Source organism: Cygnus atratus, chromosome 10, assembly GCF_013377495.2.
Source record: "Cygnus atratus isolate AKBS03 ecotype Queensland, Australia chromosome 10, CAtr_DNAZoo_HiC_assembly, whole genome shotgun sequence".
Lineage (NCBI taxonomy): Eukaryota > Metazoa > Chordata > Aves > Anseriformes > Anatidae > Cygnus > Cygnus atratus.
The window spans coordinates 12,593,470-12,612,657 of record NC_066371.1 but is presented as its reverse complement, the minus strand read 5'-3'; the positions used below and the strand labels follow the sequence as shown (position 1 = coordinate 12,612,657).

The window sequence follows — 19,188 nt, the reverse complement described above, 5'->3', positions numbered from 1 at the left end:
TCTCTGCTTTTCCTGAGAAAGCCCCACAGCCCCAACGCGCCGCTGCCCTGCCTGCACAGCCATGTACTGGGGAAGGGCGGCAGGGCCCCTCTTAATGCCATATCCAGAAGCACAATCTCTAATCACCACCTAATTAATTAAACAGGTTTGTGCTGTGGTCAGAAATAACAGCAACTGTCCTGGACACCAGGGGGACAGGAGTGAGCCTGTCCCAGCTGCTTTCTCTCCTTTGGGCCCTGCTTGGGCAGGAAAGACTCCACAGGAAAACAGTAAATTATAAAGTGATGTTAAGGGGCTTTCCACGCTCAGGAGTAGCCTTGTTTTAAAGGAGGTAAGTAGGAAGCTCCTCGGCTAGAGATGGCTGCGTGTAATTTTGGGGAACCAAAGATTTGCTGTGTTCCCAGCTGTGGGTGGCCAGGAGGGAGAGCAGCAGCTCAGGGGGGTGAACCTGCCTCCCACCTCATCCTGTGATGCTTGTGGTGTGGGGCACAGCCTCAGTGTGTGTCCGAGACACCAAAACGCCACGCCAGGCCTGCTTGTGCTACCCCAGTGTCAAAAATGTTTGCTGTGGTGCCTCTGAGGGTTTTTAGTCCTGAACCGGGTGCCCTGCCTCCTGCAGCTGTGTTTGCCCAAGGGTGGCTGCTGTCAGAGCCTGACTCAGCTCCACTTTCCCCTCCAGGCCGCACCTGATCAGAAGTACAGCCGGCGTCACCCTCTGCGGAGGTGACAGCAACACAGCAATGTTACTGGGTGGCTCTTGCTCCTTCCTGCACTGCTTTATCTCCCAGTTTACTGCTTGTACTCTTTGCTCCGTATCAAGCTGTAATGTGTAGTGTGAGCTCTTTCCAGCTCTGGGCTGTCCCGGACTTGCACAAGAGCACCTCCAGCCATTCTGTGGGTGCCGTACCTGTCCCTGCCACCACATGGGTGACAAGCACCCCTGACACTGGCCATAGATATAGGAATCCTTTTTGCTTCGCTAAGGGATGCTTTTCCTTTCCTGTTTGCCCCTGCCCTGAGGGATGCTGGCACGAAAACGCTGCCTCCACCTGAGCAGCAGCTGCAGGCCGTTCCCTAATTCACCCTCCCATAAAACCTCCCCCAGCTGGGGGTAGAGGGTGTGATCAGCGGGACTGGGGGCAGCTTGTGGTGGTGGGGGCTCTGCCTGCTTGCCCTGCACCACGCAGGTGTTGGGGCCTTGCTATTTCTGGAGCAGCGATTCAGCTCTCCATCATCTTCCCTTCCCAGGAAGGTGCTGAGGGATGGGTGGGGTGGGATGGGATGTGTCTCTTCATTGTGTGTCTCACTGGAGTCCCTGCGGGGACACGGGATGTCTGGAGCAGCCTTCTCACCCCTCAGGCGCAGACGCTTCCTTTCAGTCATGGCCCTTGCTGCCATGCGGGGCACTCACAGCGTTGTTTTCCCTGCCGGAGAGCTGGGGCTGGCGGCTCTGATGCTTCCTGCGCCCCACTGGAAGGGTCAAGGGGGAGGAAGCCATGGGCCAGGCTGCATCCCATTGTGTGTCGGCAGTGGGAGCTGGCCTGTGGTCACTGGTGGCACTGGGCAAGTGGGGCGGCCTGGGTGAGGGCCTTTGGCTTTACCACAGCTGTCAGGCAGTGCTTTATTGCCATCCCTTGGAATTTCAAGTTAATAAGTAATAGCGATGAGGCTGTTCTGTGTTGCTAAAGTTCACAACCAGGCTGCAGACCAAATATGGCCATTTGGGAAGGGTTTTTTATGTTGTTGTAACACAAACAGTTGTCCTCACATCACCCTGCAGGAATCTAGAGTTAGCTGGGGGTGAAAATGAGCTGTGCAAAGTGAAAGGTGTTTGTTCGGAGTCAGCAGGGTCTGCTGCCTTGCTCAGTCTGTCTGCAGGTCTGGAAGGTGCACGTTCTGCCTGGTACGTCACTGCTGGAGCACAGATCCTTGCTGTGCAGGGCTCTGACAGGGTTTTCCTTTAAACGTGATACCTCTGTGTTGGTCAAGTAGTGATTTAAAGCAGGAAAGCCTGCCTGCGAAGGCAGTTCAAGGTAGAGTGCCTCATCATGTTTTCAACCTCTTGAGCAAGGCTGTGTAGCTGAGGCGCAGAAGAACTTGGGATGCTCTGAACTGAACCCTCGAGTAAGCCCTTGACGCGTGGCAATTAGACAGGGCTTTGAAGTACACAGACACAAAGGTGTTGCAGCCACCAAATAAGCAAGGGTTTTTTTGTGACTATTAGTATGCAGCAATTGTTAGCAGTTAAACATGCAATTAAAACACGTGTAATATGTGCAACAACTTTGAGTCAAAAAAGTATCATTGAAAGCTGCTAAAAGTCTTGCTTCAAAGCGCTGTGGGAGCCAGGTACACTTGTTGCTGTGCTCCCTGGTTGTGCGATGAAGGTGCTGGGAGCCTGCCCCTGCCCCCGGGCTGCATTTTGTCCTCCCGTCATTACAAGTGAGGTGCTCTCAGCAGCCGGTCCTGGGGTGTCCCTGGGGCTGCTGGCAGCACCGTGCGGTGAGTGGGAGCAGGCAGGGAGGATTCATCCCAGGAAGGTGACTCACATCACCGGAGCGGCGCGCGGTCGCTTGTGGTTGCAAGTAATCGCGCCGTGCTCTCTGCGGATGCGTGACCCAGCGGTGGAAAATAGCGTGGAAGCCTTTTATCTGGTGAAGCAGTGCTGCTCTCCAGCTTGGTGAAGCCAGAGCTTTGGTAATCCGTAGCTACCCAGGCCTGGGTACAGCCAGAGTTTCCGCTTTCCTATGGGAAACAAGATGGTTTGTGGTTGTCCTGCTGCCTCCTTTCTGAGGGCAAAGGCCAGCCAACTCTGATTTATTTTTTTCCTGGCTGAAATCCTGTGGCTATTCTGATTTAGAAATGTGTTTTTGTTTCTGACTACATGCTAAGTCATCTGCCCCTCTACTCACAACATCACAGCCGTGCTCCTGCCCTGGTGGGACGCACAGCTCCTGATGCTGGGACCAGGAATAAAGAATTTCAGCTGAGGGACAGGGTGGCCAGCACCTGGCTACGAAACACCACCACCAGCCATGGGGTGAGATGGGGGTGCCCCCATCCTGTTCAGCTGCCAAAATGGGCCGTGTCTGTACTGAGAGGAGACACCAGGCACACAGGGCAGGTTAGTGCAGGCACCGGTCTTCAATGTGAGCACCAGCGCTGGGATTGCTAGAACAGGCCAGCACAGGGTACGTGGGCTCCCAGCTAGCTCCCACCATGATTCAGCACAAAACCATTGCAAGTTTCTGCTTCAGCTTCTCTATTTAAGTGTGGTGGTTCATCACGGCTGTTTGCAGGGGGTTCCTGCCAGGTGACTTGCACCAAACACCCCCTTTGTAACTCACCGCCCGCACGTGTCCTGCGGGAGGTGCCCTGGGCTGCTCCAGCCCCGCGCCTGGCACAGCAGGTGTGGACAAACAAATATGATGCAAACACCGCTGAGAAACTCATGAAATGACTCATATGCCTGCTTAGGTCACCTTAGTCGGAGCTCTTCTTTGCTTAGCCTAACTTGGCTGGGAAGTTCTTTAAATGACTCTCCTAAAACAGCTGTGCCTTGGCTTCACCAGCCCAGTTAGAAACCAGGATTTTGTTTATTGACACCATCCTGAGCTGGCAGCACAGCTGGATTATGTCTGCTTTAACTTGCCTGTACTTGGTTTGATGAATGTCTTCTGACAGCTCATGTTATCAAAAGCTTTGGGTTATTGGAGTAAACTCTGACCTGTAAAGCTGTGTGCGCCAGTTCTTGCAGCTTTTCCAGCCAGGCAGGCCAAAGGAACATGCTTTATCAAGGTGCATATGGTGAGAATTTGATGTGGTTTGCTTGTGATTATTCAGGAGCTGATGTTATTTCTAATTTAATTATCTCATATTTTTGGGCCTGGTGCAAGAGGGCTGTGCAGCCTCTGTTTAGGGTGCAGCACTGGATTTTGCCCTTGTATCCCTGCAGCCACTATGCTGCATCCCGTTTACATCCCTGATGTAACCCGTTGCATCCACCTCTGTATATGCTTGTTGTAACCCCATTGCAGCCACACCAAATCCCCTCCTATATCCCTATTGCAACCCCTCTATCTCTGCTGCATCCTCAGTGCACCCCCTTGCACCCCAGCTGTATTTACTTTGTATACCTCTATATGTCCTCAGCATGCCTTCCTTGCAACCTCCCTTCTGCAGCCTCGTTTCAGCCCCCTCCCACCCCATTGCATCCCCCTTGCAGTCCCTTTGGATCCTGTTGTAACCCCGCTGCCCTCCCATTGCATCACCTCACTCGCTCCCATTGTGGTACCCCTTGTACCCCCACGGAAGCCCCATGATGTTGCACCCCTGTTGCATCCTCACTGCACCCCTATTGCATGGCCCCCTTGCACCACGGTTAAAGTCCCATTGCAGCTCCGTTATATCCTCCCCTTTCACCCCTGTTGTATCCCTCACAGACCCCCGCTGCAACCCTATTGCACCCCCCCCGGACAACTCAATTGAAGCCCCGTTACAGCCCCCCCCTTGCACCCCTATTACATCCCCCCCCGCACCCCACTTCACCCCCTTTCCCCCCCCACCCCCTCGCACCCCACCTGAACCCCCTTCCTCTCCCACTGCAGCTCCCTTTGCACCTCCCCGTTGCATCCCCCCCGCCTCTCCAGCGCCGCCGGTGCGCTCCGCTGCGCCCCCGCGGAGCCTCGCCGGTACCGGCGCGGAAGGGAGGGCGCAGCGGAGCCGCCTCGTTTCGCCCAGCGCTGCCATTGCAGCACGGCTCGGCTCGGCACGGTAAGCGGGGGGGGGGCGAGGAGCTGATGGAGGCAATGCTGGGGCCGGGGGGCACCGTTCCGCCGTCCGCCCCCGCTCCCCGGTGCCTCCCGGTGCCTCCCGGCCCTGGTATTGACGGAGGCGGGGAGGGAGGAGGAGACTGGGGGAGAAGCCGAAAGGCCTTGGTTGGAAGGCGAGAGGCAATTTTTAACGATTTATTTAAAAATCGTAAAGAATTTGCTTTCGAATTAAAAATAATAATAATAATCGGAAAGCAGGGCACGAAGGGGAGGAGAGCAGTGATGCTGCTCGGGCACCGCTGCCTAGAGGATGCCGTCATTGTGCTGGGGCAGGTTTCGGGTGTGTGCGTGGGGGGAGATGTATGGGGGGGGGGGGGGGGGCTGTGTGCCGGCAGGGGGGTCCGAGAGGTGGCCCCCAGCACCCCAACCCCACCCCCGGGGGGGGCTGAGTCCGGGCGCACTCGTGACATCAGCTGCGCCGAGCATCCGCATCCGCGTGTGCAGCGCGATGGGGACGGCGGTGGGCTCCTGGCATGGGGACAGACACGTTATGGGCTCCCGAGCCATCAGCTGGCTGGTGGCACGGCTCCGGCTGTCCCCAGGCTGCCGGCGGTGACGTTGATGGCTCGTCCCCGGGTGCAGCACCAGGGCCGGGGGCTCTCCCGCGCACGTTGGCGAGCCGCGCCGTGCAGATGCAAGTGGGTCAGAGAAGGGCGCTTTATGAAGCGGCGCTGCAGAAATAATGATCTCATTCCTGCCGTCTATAAATAATTGAAGGTGAAAGGGCACATTTCCTACTTCCAGCCCTCCAGAGGCTGGATTAAGACAGAGAGCTGGCTGATGGACAGAGATCATGCAAATACCAACAGATCTGAAATTATAACTGCACCCTGACTGGTATCCGAAAGGTCACGCTGCAAAACATACCTCTGAGGAGCTGTAATGTTAGGGGTGTCATGGATTATGGTCAGTGGTGTTTTGCTGGGTGTTGAGGCTGATGAGGGGGAGGTGGTTTCCAAGGGAAATGTTCATTTGCATGTTGCTGGGTTTTCCTACCCGGGTAGTGGTGTGTCAGGGCTCCTGGGGCCCTCTTTCAGCTGCTGAGGCCCGCCAAAGCCCCCCGTTTCTCCAGTGGGAACTTAAAATTGCCTGATGTTTGCTCTTCAAGCAAAAATTTGAGTATGCTTAAATGTGCTGCTGGTCTTTTGGATATTTGGAGATTTAAAATTGGTTGGTCTGCAGGTCAGAAACCAGCAGCTGTGGGCACGGGGAGCAGTGTGCAGGGGAGCAGCCCTGCGTGTGCAGCACGGACCCGTAACCTTTACACTTGAATGTTGACACGTCTGATTAGTGGGTGTGCACAGGGGATTTCTCCGGGTGAAAATTCTCCCCGGCCTTGCACACAGTGCAGTGCATCCCTCCCCAGCCAGAGCCTGCTGAACCAGGCTGCACTGTGAGGCCACAGCCCCCCCGGCACCCCTGTGCAGCCCCCGCCAGCCCTCGTCCCATCAGAGAGGTTCGCCCTGTGCCTGTTGCAGCCGAGACCTGCTCTGTGAGCAGCACCAATCCTATTGCAAAGCCTCCTGGTCTCCCTGGGTAACGAGCTGAGCTGCTTCACATTTGTGGGTTTGGGTGTTGGTTTTTTTCCTTTTGAGCTAAATGCAGGTTTCTAATCCCACACACTGGCATGTGCTGCTGCTGCGTCTTACACGGGGCTTGAAAAAAATCAATATGTACATCTGAGCTGCACCGTTAGATCTTCTCTGGCCTCCTGGGATGATCCAACAAGCTTGAAAGAGAAAAAAAATACTGATGGGGATCCCAACCTTGCCCACAGTAACTTGTCCTTTTGGCCAGTGGCCCTGGGGACTCATCAGCATCCATCGGTGGTGCACCCTGCTAGCTGCGGGGGCTTGGCAGGGCTGGGGGCACCCCTCCAGCCTGCCCGGACCCCTGGCTCTGGGGCACCCCCCAGCCCCTTCCCAGCAGCTGTGGGATGCGGGGGCCAAACGGGTGGCCCTGGTTCAGCATCCCATGCCCTGCCACGAACTCAGCCTTATCACTGCCATCCTCTTGTGCCCCACGCTTGCACTGCCTGGCTTTTCCTTTTGGCTCCGCCAGCGGCTCGCACTTTGGTCCTGCTCGGAACCGGCGCCCTGATAGCACCGTATTGCACAAAACACCATATTTACACAAATAGGGGAAAGGTTGGTCAGAAGGCAACGATGATGTATCTGGAAGGGGAGCTGCTTCCTTAAATACCCTGAAGTGGCTGCTTTCCGTGCCTGCAGGGTCAGAAAGAAGGCAAGCAGGAGAGCTCCTAACCTTGTTTTCCTCTTCTGACAGTGCTTGTGGGCGCTGCCGACACCCACAGCAAGCGGGACCTGTGCCGAGAGGAGGAGCAGGAGGGGATCTCTGCAGAGTAAGCTGGGCTTTCCAACACCTCTCCCCTTGGTGTTTTGCTTTCCAAGAGCTTTGGAGGTGGAAGAGCCGAGGTGGTGACCCGGGAGCAGTGGCCCCTGGCCTGCGCTTCGCCCCTGCACCGGCCCCGCTGTGGGCTTCTTGTCCTTGTGGGTCTGCCGGTGTCATCTATTTTCTGTGCCTCATTTCTTCCCTATTTTAGTGGCGTAGCCAAAGGCAACAAGTGCTCACGGGTGGGTCTGGGTGCTGCCCCCCTGCTCCCGGGCACAAGGTGGACCCGCTGCACAAAATGTGGGCTTACGGGCAGGCTGCGCAGGGAGCAAAGGTCTTTCTAGAAAATGTTAATTAAACAAATAATGTGTGTTGTCGAGGCTTGAAGAAGTAACTGATGTTTGGTTTTGTTAGGGAGGTGTCTAATGCAAATATTTACTGTATTCATCAAATTTCAGTTACTCCCTTTTCTCTCTGGGGAAGAGGGAGAACCTGGATTTTGCTACAGAGCTTCTCTAAACTTTATATCTCAGCCATATGTAATTTGTGTTTTTAATGTGACTCAGTATTACAGTGTCGGTGTGGGAGAGGATATCACCGTGGTGACTTGGTTCCTGTTTTGCAGCATAACATGACAGTTAAAGGAAGCAGAAATACCCTGCCTGCACTGACGTGGGGAAACGTGGGGGGCAGGAGGAGCGATGGTGGGGGACATGAGGCGCTGGAAACGTTTTGTTTTATAACTGTGACCAAAGAGCTAGCGCTGAGGAAATGGACGATGGACGAGGCATACATTGGTTAGCAGCAGGAATTAAAGGCTGTGTGTGTGTAACAGGGTTTAATCCCTTAATGAGAAAAATATATCCATGCTGCCCATGAGCAGGAGAGCGGAGCAAGGAGCTGCATGAACGCTTGTCTTTGTGCACGATACCTGCCGGAGACTTTGTCCTGAGGATACTCGGGAGCTGGGGTGGGACCTGGGAATGGCAGCAAGGGCAAAATGCTTCTAGGGCAGGGGGAAGGACAGCGATATTTCAATGCTGTATCAGGGACGGGGATGAATTTGTCTCAGATGAGGGCGGGTGGCCAAAGAGCACCCTGCCAGGTTTCTTCCATCACTTCCCGAGAGCACTAATAGGCTCTGCTCCCTTGATTAGTTGGTGGCCGTGCGGAGCGGTAATGAGTCTGGAGCCGGGCTCAAACCGTGAATTCTAGGTCAGTGGTTGTGTGCTGGGGATTTGGGAGCAGGCAGGGGAGGTGGGAGGGAGCTGGGCACCCTAAAGCGACGTGGAGCTGGCGTGGGGGCAGCCCTGTGGGGCCCCCAGCATCTCATGGGTGTGGGGCTGCGTTTGGTGGGTTTGCCAGGCGCTGCAAAAACTGAACCCCATCAACGCTGTCTCAGTCCGTGCCCATCTGGAGGCTTATTGCCCTCTTGGGATGGGCGCTCTGTGAGGATAACATTGCAGTAGACATCATTCAGGAGCTGGAAGAAATACTGAGCTTTAAAACTGAAAGACAGTTTGCTGCACTGCTTTTTGCTCTCCTTTGCCTCTTGCACTGCCACTTTCCTTTTGTCCTGGCTGCGGAGATGTCATTTAGCACTGACTGACCCTCACTCGATGCACACAGGTAGGGCCGGGCCGTGAGGAGCAGCATGGACCTGGATGTGCTGAACATGTTCGTCATAGCCGGTGGCACCCTGGCCATCCCCATCCTGGCCTTCGTGGCCTCCTTCCTCCTGTGGCCCTCGGCACTCATCCGGATCTACTACTGGTGAGTGAGTTACTCCGGCTGCTTGCATTTCAGCGTGGGGGGCTTGGGCATTTTAGGAAGGACGGGGCTGTGGCCGGGCCAAGAATTGCTGTTCCTGCCCTCAGCCCCAGCAGGCTGGGGGCCCCCCAGCCTCCCCGAGGTCACCCGCTCCCTCCTGGTCTGAGATCTGCTCCGAGGGCAAGGCCTGTCCTCGCACCAGCAGTTATGGAGGGGGCTCTCCCCATTCTCCCCCTCTCTTCTGCGCTGAGGCACCAGAGAGGTCTCAGCGATCGTTTTCTTTACCCTGTCCTTTCTGATAACAGCAGGCAGGCGCCACGTCCTTCAGTCGTGGTTCGTCCCTGGAAATTAGCGATAAGCATGCTGTTGGCTTTCATTTCTGGGTTTGTTGCGGAGGAAAGCCGAACTAGCGCTCCTGTGGGGAGTCGGGCAGTATCCCGGTGTCTCACCCGGCCTCCCGCGTGGGCTGCCGGCACGTGCCAGCAGCAGATGGTGGCTCCCGCCGTCCTGCTCGCAGGTGTTCCTGACCAAAGTCACCTCCTGACAGAGCAGGCCGCTGTCCTGCCCCACTGTTCGGCTATTAAGGCCGTCTTTCTGAGCTTTCTGAGGGAGCGTTCACCAGCAGCACTTTGATCAAAGCAGCTGGGAGCTGGCAGGGGGTGAGATGCCTCCAGCCCCCGCAGCCAAAGCGGCACAGGGGGACACAGCTCCTCACACCACGTGGTGAGGCAATGCGTCGCCTCATGAACCAGGGGGGGTGCCAAGGGCCATCGGTGGGACCTGGGGCTGAGCCTCACATGGCAAAGGTGATGTGCTTCTCCCGTATCTGACATCTCAGCATCTGTGAGTTAAGTGAGCCGGCTTGTCAGGGACCAGGAATTGGTGCAGACATTGCCAGCTCAGTCAGTGAAAGGATTTTTCCTTCCCACGTCCTGAGTGGATGACGGAGGGTAGCGGGGACAATGATGGGCTGCAGGTCAGAGGAGCACAGCCAGAAAAAGGTGTTTGTGCCAGGTGGGGTTTGATAGGAGTGAAGCCTTTGGAGGGACGTGGGCAGAGATGGCAGGGGAATGAGGGGTGGGGGGCTGGCGCTGGGGAGCTTCGTGTTGAGAAGGGGTGAGAGAAGAGCCCACAGCATTGTCCTTCAGGGGCTGAGTGAGAGGAGAAAGCAGCAGCACATCCCTGGGACACCTCTCCCTTCTCCCATCACTCACTTCCCTCTGTATTGTCACCACTGCCATTGCTGCACGCATCCTCAGCTGCTGTGGCACAGGGCCACGCAGGGACCTCGGTGGCTGATCGTGCCCCACCGCCACTAATGGGGGCTGGGAGGCACCCGGGGCCACCGGCCTCTGCTACCCGCGGGGTTAATCGGATTAGCTGCTGCCACTAAGCCTGTTAACACCTTGCAGGGGATCAGTTCAGCTTTGCGCAGATTATTTTGTCTTCCGCTCAATTGATCCATCGGGATCAGTTGCTAAAAATGTTATCATCTTGCCCATCGGTAGTTTACACCGGTGCCTTTGAGGCGAGCACTCTTAAGACACTTATTCAGGGAGAAATTCACTTCTCCTTGTAGGACCGGCACACGGCCACGATGCTGCCTAAGTCCCCCTAACTCCCTCAAAAAAGGGATTATGATAAAAGAGGATTGCGCTATGCATAAGCTTTGAGTGGGCAGAGAGCTAGGACAGCCCAGCACAGTGTTGGTGACCTTGCTCTTGTGTCTCGTGTAAATTTTGATGTTGTGTACAAAAGTATCTGGAAGCATCTTGGCAGCTGGGAGTCACCCAGCAGTTGCACTGACAAGGGTCACTTTTGGCCATAAGGGGAAATGCGGAGAAACCGTGCCTGCTCCTCAGTCCTGGACGGCACGTACACATCATGTGTCCAAAGTGTCACTGATAATCTCTGCCCAGGTCCCCTCTGGCTGGTAATTTCACTGCATCATCCTTCACCAGGCTGCAAGCCTGCTCTGCTGGGAGCTGTCTGCACCTGCTTTCAGAGAAATGGCCTGGCTTTCCTTGGGGTCAGGCCGGTATCACCTGAGTGGGGACGGCCACCTCCAATCTTTGTGTGGCTGTAAGCACGTTTTTAAAGATCATTGGGGTGGCATATGGGGAAGAGGTCCTCTTGTGCCCTGGTCTTGCCTTGCTCCTGGAGTTATTTTCTCCTTGTTTCCAGGTACTGGCGTCGAGCGCTGGGTATGCAGGTCCGATACGCCAACTACGACGACTATCAGTTTTGTTACTCCTATAGAGGGAGACCTGGGTACCGGCCGTCTATCCTGATGCTCCATGGCTTCTCAGCCCACAAGGACATGTGGCTGTCCATAGTCAAGGTGGGGCGGCGCTCCTCCTGTCACTACTTAGGGAATCAACAGTCCTGGGCTTGTGGGCAGTGCGGGGACTGCAGAGCTGCATGCGTGGTCTGGGATGGTGTCTGTAGGGTGCTAGGAGTACCCCCAGCTCTGTGCTCAGTGTCTGTTGAATCCTTTGCATCCCTCTGACATGCAGGGTAAGAGTGGTAGCAAGTCTTGCCTGTGGTTTCTCAGCATTTCACCCCTGGTATGTGAGCTGATTTATTCTAGAGCAAGAGTAACCGAGGGCTGCTGGGAGGAAAAAAAAAAAAAAAAACACATTCCCACCACAGTTACCAGCCCCCATCCTTTCCTCCACGAATTTCCCAGCATTTCCCCACTGGTGTAATCGCCCCCGTTTTGTTCCGGCAGTTCCTCCCCAAGAACCTGCACTTGGTGTGCGTTGACATGCCTGGGCACGAGGGCACAACCCGCTCGGCCTTGGACGATTACTCCATTATGGGACAAGTGAAGAGGATCCACCAGGTAAAGCCCCATTGCCACCTGGTCCTGCTCCTTGTGCCTGCCCTGCAGCGTGTCGGCACTGGTGAGGCCACTGGTGCTCTCGGTGCTTTGCTCCTGCTGTGCCTGGCCTTGAAACCACACGGGGATGTGAGAGATGCTGGTTCCTGCATGGCCCCGCTCCCTCCCATGGCCCTTCCTGGGCTGCCAGGACCACTGGCCTCAAGGTTTTGAGTTGAATTTCTCTAATGACCCCACACTCTTGCTTCCCCTGCCCTAAATATGCTCCTTCTGCCCCTGTGCAGTTCGTGGAGTGCATCAAGCTGAACAAGAGGCCCTTCCACCTGGTCGGTACCTCCATGGGTGGGAACGTTGCTGGAGTCTATGCTGCGCAGTACCCAGAGGACATCTGCAGCCTGACTCTTATCTGCCCCGCGGGTGCGTAACGTGAGGAGGGGGAAACGTGGAGGAGAGCGAGCGGGAGCTGGTGCGAAAGCCCAGAGCAGTGCTGAGGGCAAAGTAGACCTTGCCTGTTAGTGCAGTAATTTTGGATATAATTAATATGTATAGTCTGAAATTCTCTGGCAGGGCACACTGCCAGGGCACAGAGCACACAGGAGGAAATCCCAGCCCTGCCCAGGTTGCTGTTCTCCAGGGCTTTGGAGTTTGCCCTTCTGTGCCACAGCTAGAGCTGAGCCAGGGGCAAATGGGTGCAGGGCAGAGGGCTTCCACCGGGGGCTGTGCTGCAGCTGTGCTGCTCCAGCAGCTCCTCCCTGCACCAGATCAGCTCCAAGATGAGAAATCAGTAACGAAGCAAATCAAAACATCACCTAGCCGCCACGAGCCCTGCTCCTCCCTCTCTGGAGGGGTTTTGGCTGATACCTCCTGTGTTACTGGATGCGTGACCCCTGTGCGGGGTCTGCACTGCTGCCAGATTTCCAGCCCCTTAGGAACAGCCCTTGCAGAGGCACTCATGGGTGGGGCACTCCTGCAATTTCATGTCCTCTCCTTGGCCCTGGCAGGCTGGGTACTGGTATTTGCACCCACTGTATGCATGAGGCTACGTGCCGCAGTTTTCCCCAGGTATTGGTGCCTGCCTGCAGGGAACACACCTTGTGTAGCACCAGCCCGCTGGGCACATGGTGGTCTCGTGTGGGTTCCAGCTTGTGCACCCCTTCTCCTTCGGCCCAGGTCTGCCGAGTTCCACCGACAGCAAGTTCGTCAAGCAGCTCCGGGAGCTGCAGGAGTCCGAGCGCATCGACAGGATCCCTTTAATTCCCTCGACGCCTGAGGAGATGGCCGACATGCTGAAGCTCTGCTCCTATGTTCGCTTCAAGGTGCCGCAGCAGGTGAGAAGCAAGAAGGGGATTTTGGGGTGGAAGTGGGGTTGCTTCTGCCCAGCTCTGTCCTCCAGCAGCTGGCTTCTCCCCCTGTCCTTCAGCAGCACCAGCTGAAATATCCCCACGTGAGCCTGGGCAGTGGGCTGGGATGTACAAGTGTTTTTCAATAAATATGGCTGGCAGGAAGTGCTAAATAAATAAAGAAGAAGGCTATTGTCTGGCCTGGAGGGGGATTGTTTGTTGCTTTTCTAGCAGAAGCAATGGGAATGTTAATCATCACATTGTGAGGTGAGAGGAACTTGGCTAGGGGCTCACTATTTAGCTGGTTTTCCTTAGGAAATCTGGGATGAGTAGATTGGAGAATAAGAAAAAAACCAGTAAGATAATGCCAAAACCAATTTTCTGGCAAAAGAATAAAAGAAGGAAGAAAAGCGGAGTCATGGCTGAGACAGACAGCCTGCCAGCCATCGGAGGAAAAATGCCGTTTTGCATCATAAAAGACCGAAATAGTTGTTGCTGAAAGGCGTGTTCCCTTAGTGCCCTGTGACAGCCGGGCGTGCTGGGACTGAGCGATGCTCCTGGCCGCCTGCCCTGTGCTCGGCCCCACTGGCAGGTCTCTGTGCTCTCCCTGCAGATCCTCCAGGGCCTGGTTGACGTCCGCATCCCACACAACGATTTCTATCGGAAACGTAAGTGCAAGGTGGCACCCACGCTCCCCGGGCTGTCACCATGTCCCTGGCGCCCTGGCCCCACGTTCCTGTGCTGAGGGCCCAAGGGAGCAAGAGGGCGAGTGGATTTGGGGATGAGTGGGTGGTGGAGCTGCTGCTTTGCCCTCGTCCTCCCAGCTGGTCCAACTCCTACCGGTGTCTGTGGGGAGGTGGGGTCGGAGGAGGATGTCTCTGTCACACCTTCACAAGGACAGCCCTTCGGGGTTCTGCCCGTCGCCCCTGCCCACAGGCTGGTTCCCACCGGTGTCACAGGGGCTGCCTGCGAAGTGTGCCTCCCACATAGGACTGACTCTCCCCCTGCCCACCCTAGTGTTTTTAGAAATCGTGGATGAGAAGTCCAGGCACTCCCTCCAGGAGAACATGGGCAAGATCAAAGCGCCGACGCAGGTCATCTGGGGAAAGCAGGACCAGGTACGTAGACACCTCTTGGCTTTGGGCTCTTGGGGACCGCATCTGCATCCCTACCCACATCAATGCTGCCAAGGCTGGTGTGGGCTAGGAAGAGGAATAACATGCCAGCAGAGTTGTCTTGGCAGCTGGGGGAGATGTGCTGCTCTGTGCTGTTCCGTGGGTAGGTGGCAAGGGAGAAGTGTGGGGCTTCATCTCCCTGGGTGTCCGTGTGGTTACAGGGGGAAGAGCGAAGACATCTGGAGGGTGGGAAAGGGGGCAAGACACTGGCATGCAAAGGCATGAGCTGGCACGCAGCACAGAGCCCCAGGGAGGGGGGTACAGCACGGCCCCAGCCCCTAGAGGCATCACAAGGACCACGTTCCTGCTCGGCATCTTGCCTGAGCTTGCAAAGGCATCTCCAGCAGGGTTTCTACTGTGGCCAGGAAAGCCCAGCTCTGTGGCAGTGATTGTTTTTTCCCTGATGCCCAGGTCCTGGATGTTTCTGGTGCCCACCTCTTAGCGAGCGCCATCCCGGACTGCCACGTGTCCATCCTGGAGAACTGCGGACACTCGGTGGTGGTGGAGCGGCCGCGGAAGACGGCGAACCTCATGCTGGAGTTCCTGGCGCTGCTGCACAGCACGGGCAACAGCAAAAAGCAGGCGTGATGGGGCTGACGCCATGCCTGGGAGTCGTAACCTACTGAAGCGTCGATGAGTTCTCAGGGATCTTGTATAAACCGTGGTGAACGTGCCAAAGTCCCTGAGGCAGGCAGAGCCACTGATACACGAACCTGTAGCACTACTGACACACTGATCTAGGAACTCTGAGCAACCTTTGTAGATGCAGGAACAGGATCCGTACCTTTTCTACTCCTAGGTAAAAGTGAGCTGAAATGACAAAACGCTAGCCATGCAGTGTGCTGAAGCTCCCTATGCAGCCCATGTTATCCCAGTTACCTGCAGATAGCTGTTAATGACCTTTACCTGAAGTATACAAGCGCAGGAAGGGGGAAGCGCCCCGGGCCGAGACTCGCTGTGCCCCCTGCACCCAGACCCCGCGTTGCATGCCGCCGTGCTGCGAGAACCCGTGCTCCGGCGCAGCGCCCTCCGTGTAGCTCCTTACCTTGTCAGTCACGCAGAACACATGAGAAACACGCGTGGAAGGCAGACGGCTGTGTGTGCAAACCTGTTTACACTTCTGGCGAGTGGATTTTCTCCAATCCCCGAGCAGCTCCTGTGCATGTGTGATGCCTTAACAGCCCCCGGGCAGCCTGCGCGTGCAGCCAGTGCAGGGGCGAGCGCGTGTCTCGGCTCTTTTCTATCCCGTCGTGCTGCTGAACACTCCAATGTAAATAACGAACTCCTTAATGAATTCTGTGAATTCTGTGGGTGGTGACGGTGCTGGAAATGCATGGAAGAGGGGGAAGCGTGGTCGCAGTAACGGGTGGCTCCAGCGCGCCCGCGAGGCTGCCGGCGCTTGTATTTCTGAGCCATCTTCTTGCCATCGGTCCGAGGTACTACGACCTGTACATATATTTGAAACTCCCCGGTGGTTTCTCTGCTCTTTTTGAGAGAAGAAACGTTTGTTCTTTTAGAAAATTAGAAATTTGGTGTTAATTGCTTGGTTATTGTTTCTACTACAGGAGTTGATTTAAAAAAAAAAAATCATTGATAGTTTTATGTGGTAAAAGGCAGAAAAAATTGTTGGATCTCTATGGTTTCTCATATGCCACAGATTGCTGTATTCAGGGGATTTATATGGCTATTAAAATCTAGTAATTTAAAGAGTGCGCCATGTGGTGATTTCTTTTTCCTTTGGGCTTGTGTGGGATGGCAGCACTGGGGCCTTGCTTGTTTCCTTCTTTTCTCTCCACATTTCTGCAAGTTCCAGGTTTTGCCACAAGGATGCTTGGTAATATCAGGAGAGATGGTGGCAAGCGGGGAAGGCTCTATGCTCACCTCTTCAAAGAGGACAGGAATTTCACTTTTTTTTTTTAAGTGGAGATAGCCCTAAACACAATAAAACCTCAAAGCTCAGGAGATTTAGGCTTTAAGTGCAGTGATTAACTTTAAAACATGTCAAAAGTGTGCTCAGAGCAGCTCCTGGCTGTAGCTGGATGTCTCTGCAGGAGCAGCCGCAGGGAAAGGGGTTGGGGGCAGCAGGTCCCTGGGTGATAGAAACCCTTGGCCTCTAGGGGAGGGGGCTGGCAGCAGCTGAGCCCACTGAGAGCATCAGGAAACACATCAGAAACACCTGGTGATGGGGCACTGTGGGGCTTGCCCCTCATTTCCTGCTGGGAGCCAGCAAAGCCCAGCACTGCCCAACATTTAGGGCTGCTCCAGTATTTTCAGCTGCTCCTTGGCACTGGACTCCTCACCCCAAGGTAGGGCAGTGTCCCCAGAATGGGGCTTGGGAAGGGGCAGGGGGGCTCCTGCTGCTTGATGGGGATCTGGCTGCCCTGCTGGGGCACTGGGAGCCCAGCGGGTCCCAGTTAGGGTGAGCCTGGGCAGTGGGAGGGGAGGATGAAGCCAGCGGCGGCTGCTCCTGGGTGCTCAGTGCTGGGAAAAAGGGGTGTCCTGGTGCTGCTGCTGGCCTGGGCTGTTTGCAGGCCTTGGTAAGCGGTGGAGAAACACATGGGGCTGGGCGCTCAGCTCGAAGCCTTTGTAGCACTCTGTAGGCTGTGTCTGAGAACACAGCTGGGGCTCTGCCAGCTGCTGGCACCGTCCCGTGGTGGGTGCTGCGGTTTGGGTGCTGGTGGCACCCGGGAGCAGGAGCGAACGGTGCAGGTTGCCATTGGGGAGCAGCCCCGCTCCCCCCGAGTCCTTCACCCAGCTCTGCAAACAGGCCGGTGAACCTTCCCCTGACTCAACGCGTTTCGCAACCCCCTTGGCCGTGAAATGTGTTTATCCCGGGGAAACCAGGATGGGAGCACCCTGGGACATGTCCGTCCTGCCTGCATGGGACGGGGCGCCCGCGGAGAGCACTGCGCCCTGCCAGCCCTGCCGTGCTGCCCCGCTGAAACCAGCAGGGGGAACGCCAAGAAAACGCATAGGATCTGTGTTTGGGTTGGTTTGGGTTTTTTTCAGTATGGGATAGAGGTTTTTTCTGTTTGGTCGGTGTTGGTGTTTTTCCCCCTTCTGGCAGGCCCTTTTTGGGGCTGCCCAATCTGTCCTGGGGGGCAGCAACTGCTGTCTTTTTATTATTATGTTAGGGCACAGCAAATAGCTGTGAGAATGCTGCTCCGAAGGCAGTGGCGTTGCATTGAGCCACTTCCTAGAAACCCTTGGTTTGCTCTGGAAAATGGGACCCACGCGCAGCCTTGATGTACTGCTCTATTGATTTTTTTTATTATTTTTTTTTAATGTGTATTCAGGGAAAAGCTGTGTGGGAGCACTGGGTGAGCCATCGGATTTCTGCTCACAGAGCAGGGATTCATGTTTTTTCCCAACTGTGCTGGCCAGCGCCACGCTGCTCCCACCAGGGCAGTGTTTGCTTCTGATCAGTCATCTTCCTCTCATGCAGAATTCAAGCTAAAGATCAATAGGGTCAGTGGTGCCTTTTTTTGCCAGGTGCTCTTATTCCAAGTCAGCCTAGAGAAGTGACAACTGTGCTTTGTCCCAGCAAAGAGGACAGGGTGTGTTCTTTATCACACGGGGGCTGTAAGACCAAAGAAGAGCACTGAGGTCTGTCACCTTGGCATGGGCTACCTGGGCGCAGGGTGACCTGCATTCCTGGGGCACATAGCATGAAGTCCTCGCGAGGCAGGACTCCAGGAGTGTCTTCATAGCTCCCTGCGGCTCCCTCTTGCATGTCCTCAGGACAAAATCTCCCTGACCCTGCAGGCTCTGCCAGCTGCCCCTCGTGGACCTGGTGGGGCGATGCACGGAGCTGGAACAACCCTGTCCCCAGCTTTGCTGCCTGCAGACAGTGGGGGGCTCACTTCACGAGCATGTTAAGAACACACGCACCAGCCAGCATGGTTTAAAGTAAAACTCCCGACCAACATCCCCAAGCCCCCCCACATGACATTGCTCAGCCATGATTCACCCCCACCATTTTCTGCAGTCTTACTTTCGAGCCTGTCATCTGCCTTTGCGCAACTGGTTATTCATACCTAAGCACAGAATTTCACCTTTGTTTTTCCAGACTTATCCCCCCCCACCTTTCTTTTCCTCCTTTTTGTGTTCTGTTTGCCAGGATCCCGAGTCCCAGCACCTTTTGGGTGGCTGCTGAGCTCCCTCCCACAGCTTGCACAAGGAACTAAGTCCTGCTGGAGCTGCGAGACGTCGTGCATCACTGTGGGCTGGTGTAAGCTGGGGATCCCTATTTTTCCATTGGGAATGACACTGTCCTGCATGATAAAAACACCACCAAAGAAACATTGCTCCTGTAGCTCTTTCTTTGCCCTGTTGCAAGCAACGTGGACAAACGCGCCTGTGGGGTCCCTGCTTTGGCCAGCTCCGTGCGTCAGCACTTGTGGCGTGGTGGCACCAGGTGGCAGCAAGTGACCGGCGTGGGGAGAGGCTGCAGCACCCAGGGGAGCAGGGGTGGCCTCGGTGCTCCTGCACCCGCTGCACCCTCAGCAGCAGGGCCCCGGGCCTCCCCCAGAACATCCAGGCACCGTTTGCGGGTCCCGCTGGAGCCCATTTGGTGTTCGGTCCTTGCTGCACGCCCCGGCTGGGCTGGCTCCTGGGGGAGCGTTTGCAGAGTCGAGGAAGCAATACAATGTCAACAAGCGGATCTAAGATGTTGCCCAAATCTATTTTTGTAGGGGTCGGAAATAACTCCCTCTGGCCGGGGGAAGGCAGAGCACATGTGTGCTTGGCCCTGCGCATCGCTGACGGGGAGGAGGAGCTGCCCCTGTCCCCGTGCCCACTCTCCACCCTCTCCTGGCTGGGTGCTGATGCCCTACAAGAGCACAGGGTCCAGCTGGGCTCTGCCGGGAGCTGGGTGT

The 19,188-nt window shown here is 55.9% G+C and overlaps 1 protein-coding gene across 4 annotated transcripts; it reads left to right on the top strand.

Annotated features, from left to right (window-relative positions):
- The first annotated feature begins 4,615 nt into the window (after positions 1–4,615).
- Positions 4,616–16,023, top strand: ABHD6 (abhydrolase domain containing 6, acylglycerol lipase). 4 transcript variants are annotated; one of them, XM_035546504.1, is made up of 10 exons: positions 4,671–4,773; positions 7,119–7,194; positions 8,814–8,957; positions 11,139–11,295; positions 11,686–11,799; positions 12,081–12,213; positions 12,967–13,124; positions 13,750–13,804; positions 14,154–14,254; positions 14,723–16,023. In XM_035546504.1, the coding sequence occupies exons 3-10, from the start codon at positions 8,839–8,841 to the stop codon at positions 14,897–14,899; spliced, it is 1,014 nt and encodes a 337-aa protein (XP_035402397.1). In that variant the 5' UTR covers positions 4,671–4,773; positions 7,119–7,194; positions 8,814–8,838; the 3' UTR covers positions 14,900–16,023. The 4 variants fall into 4 exon arrangements, with proteins under 4 accessions (XP_035402400.1, XP_035402397.1, XP_035402398.1 ...); XM_035546505.1 differs by lacking the exon at positions 4,671–4,773 and adding an exon at positions 4,900–5,112; XM_035546506.2 differs by lacking the exon at positions 4,671–4,773 and adding an exon at positions 6,311–6,368.
- The last annotated feature ends 3,165 nt before the right edge of the window (positions 16,024–19,188 follow it).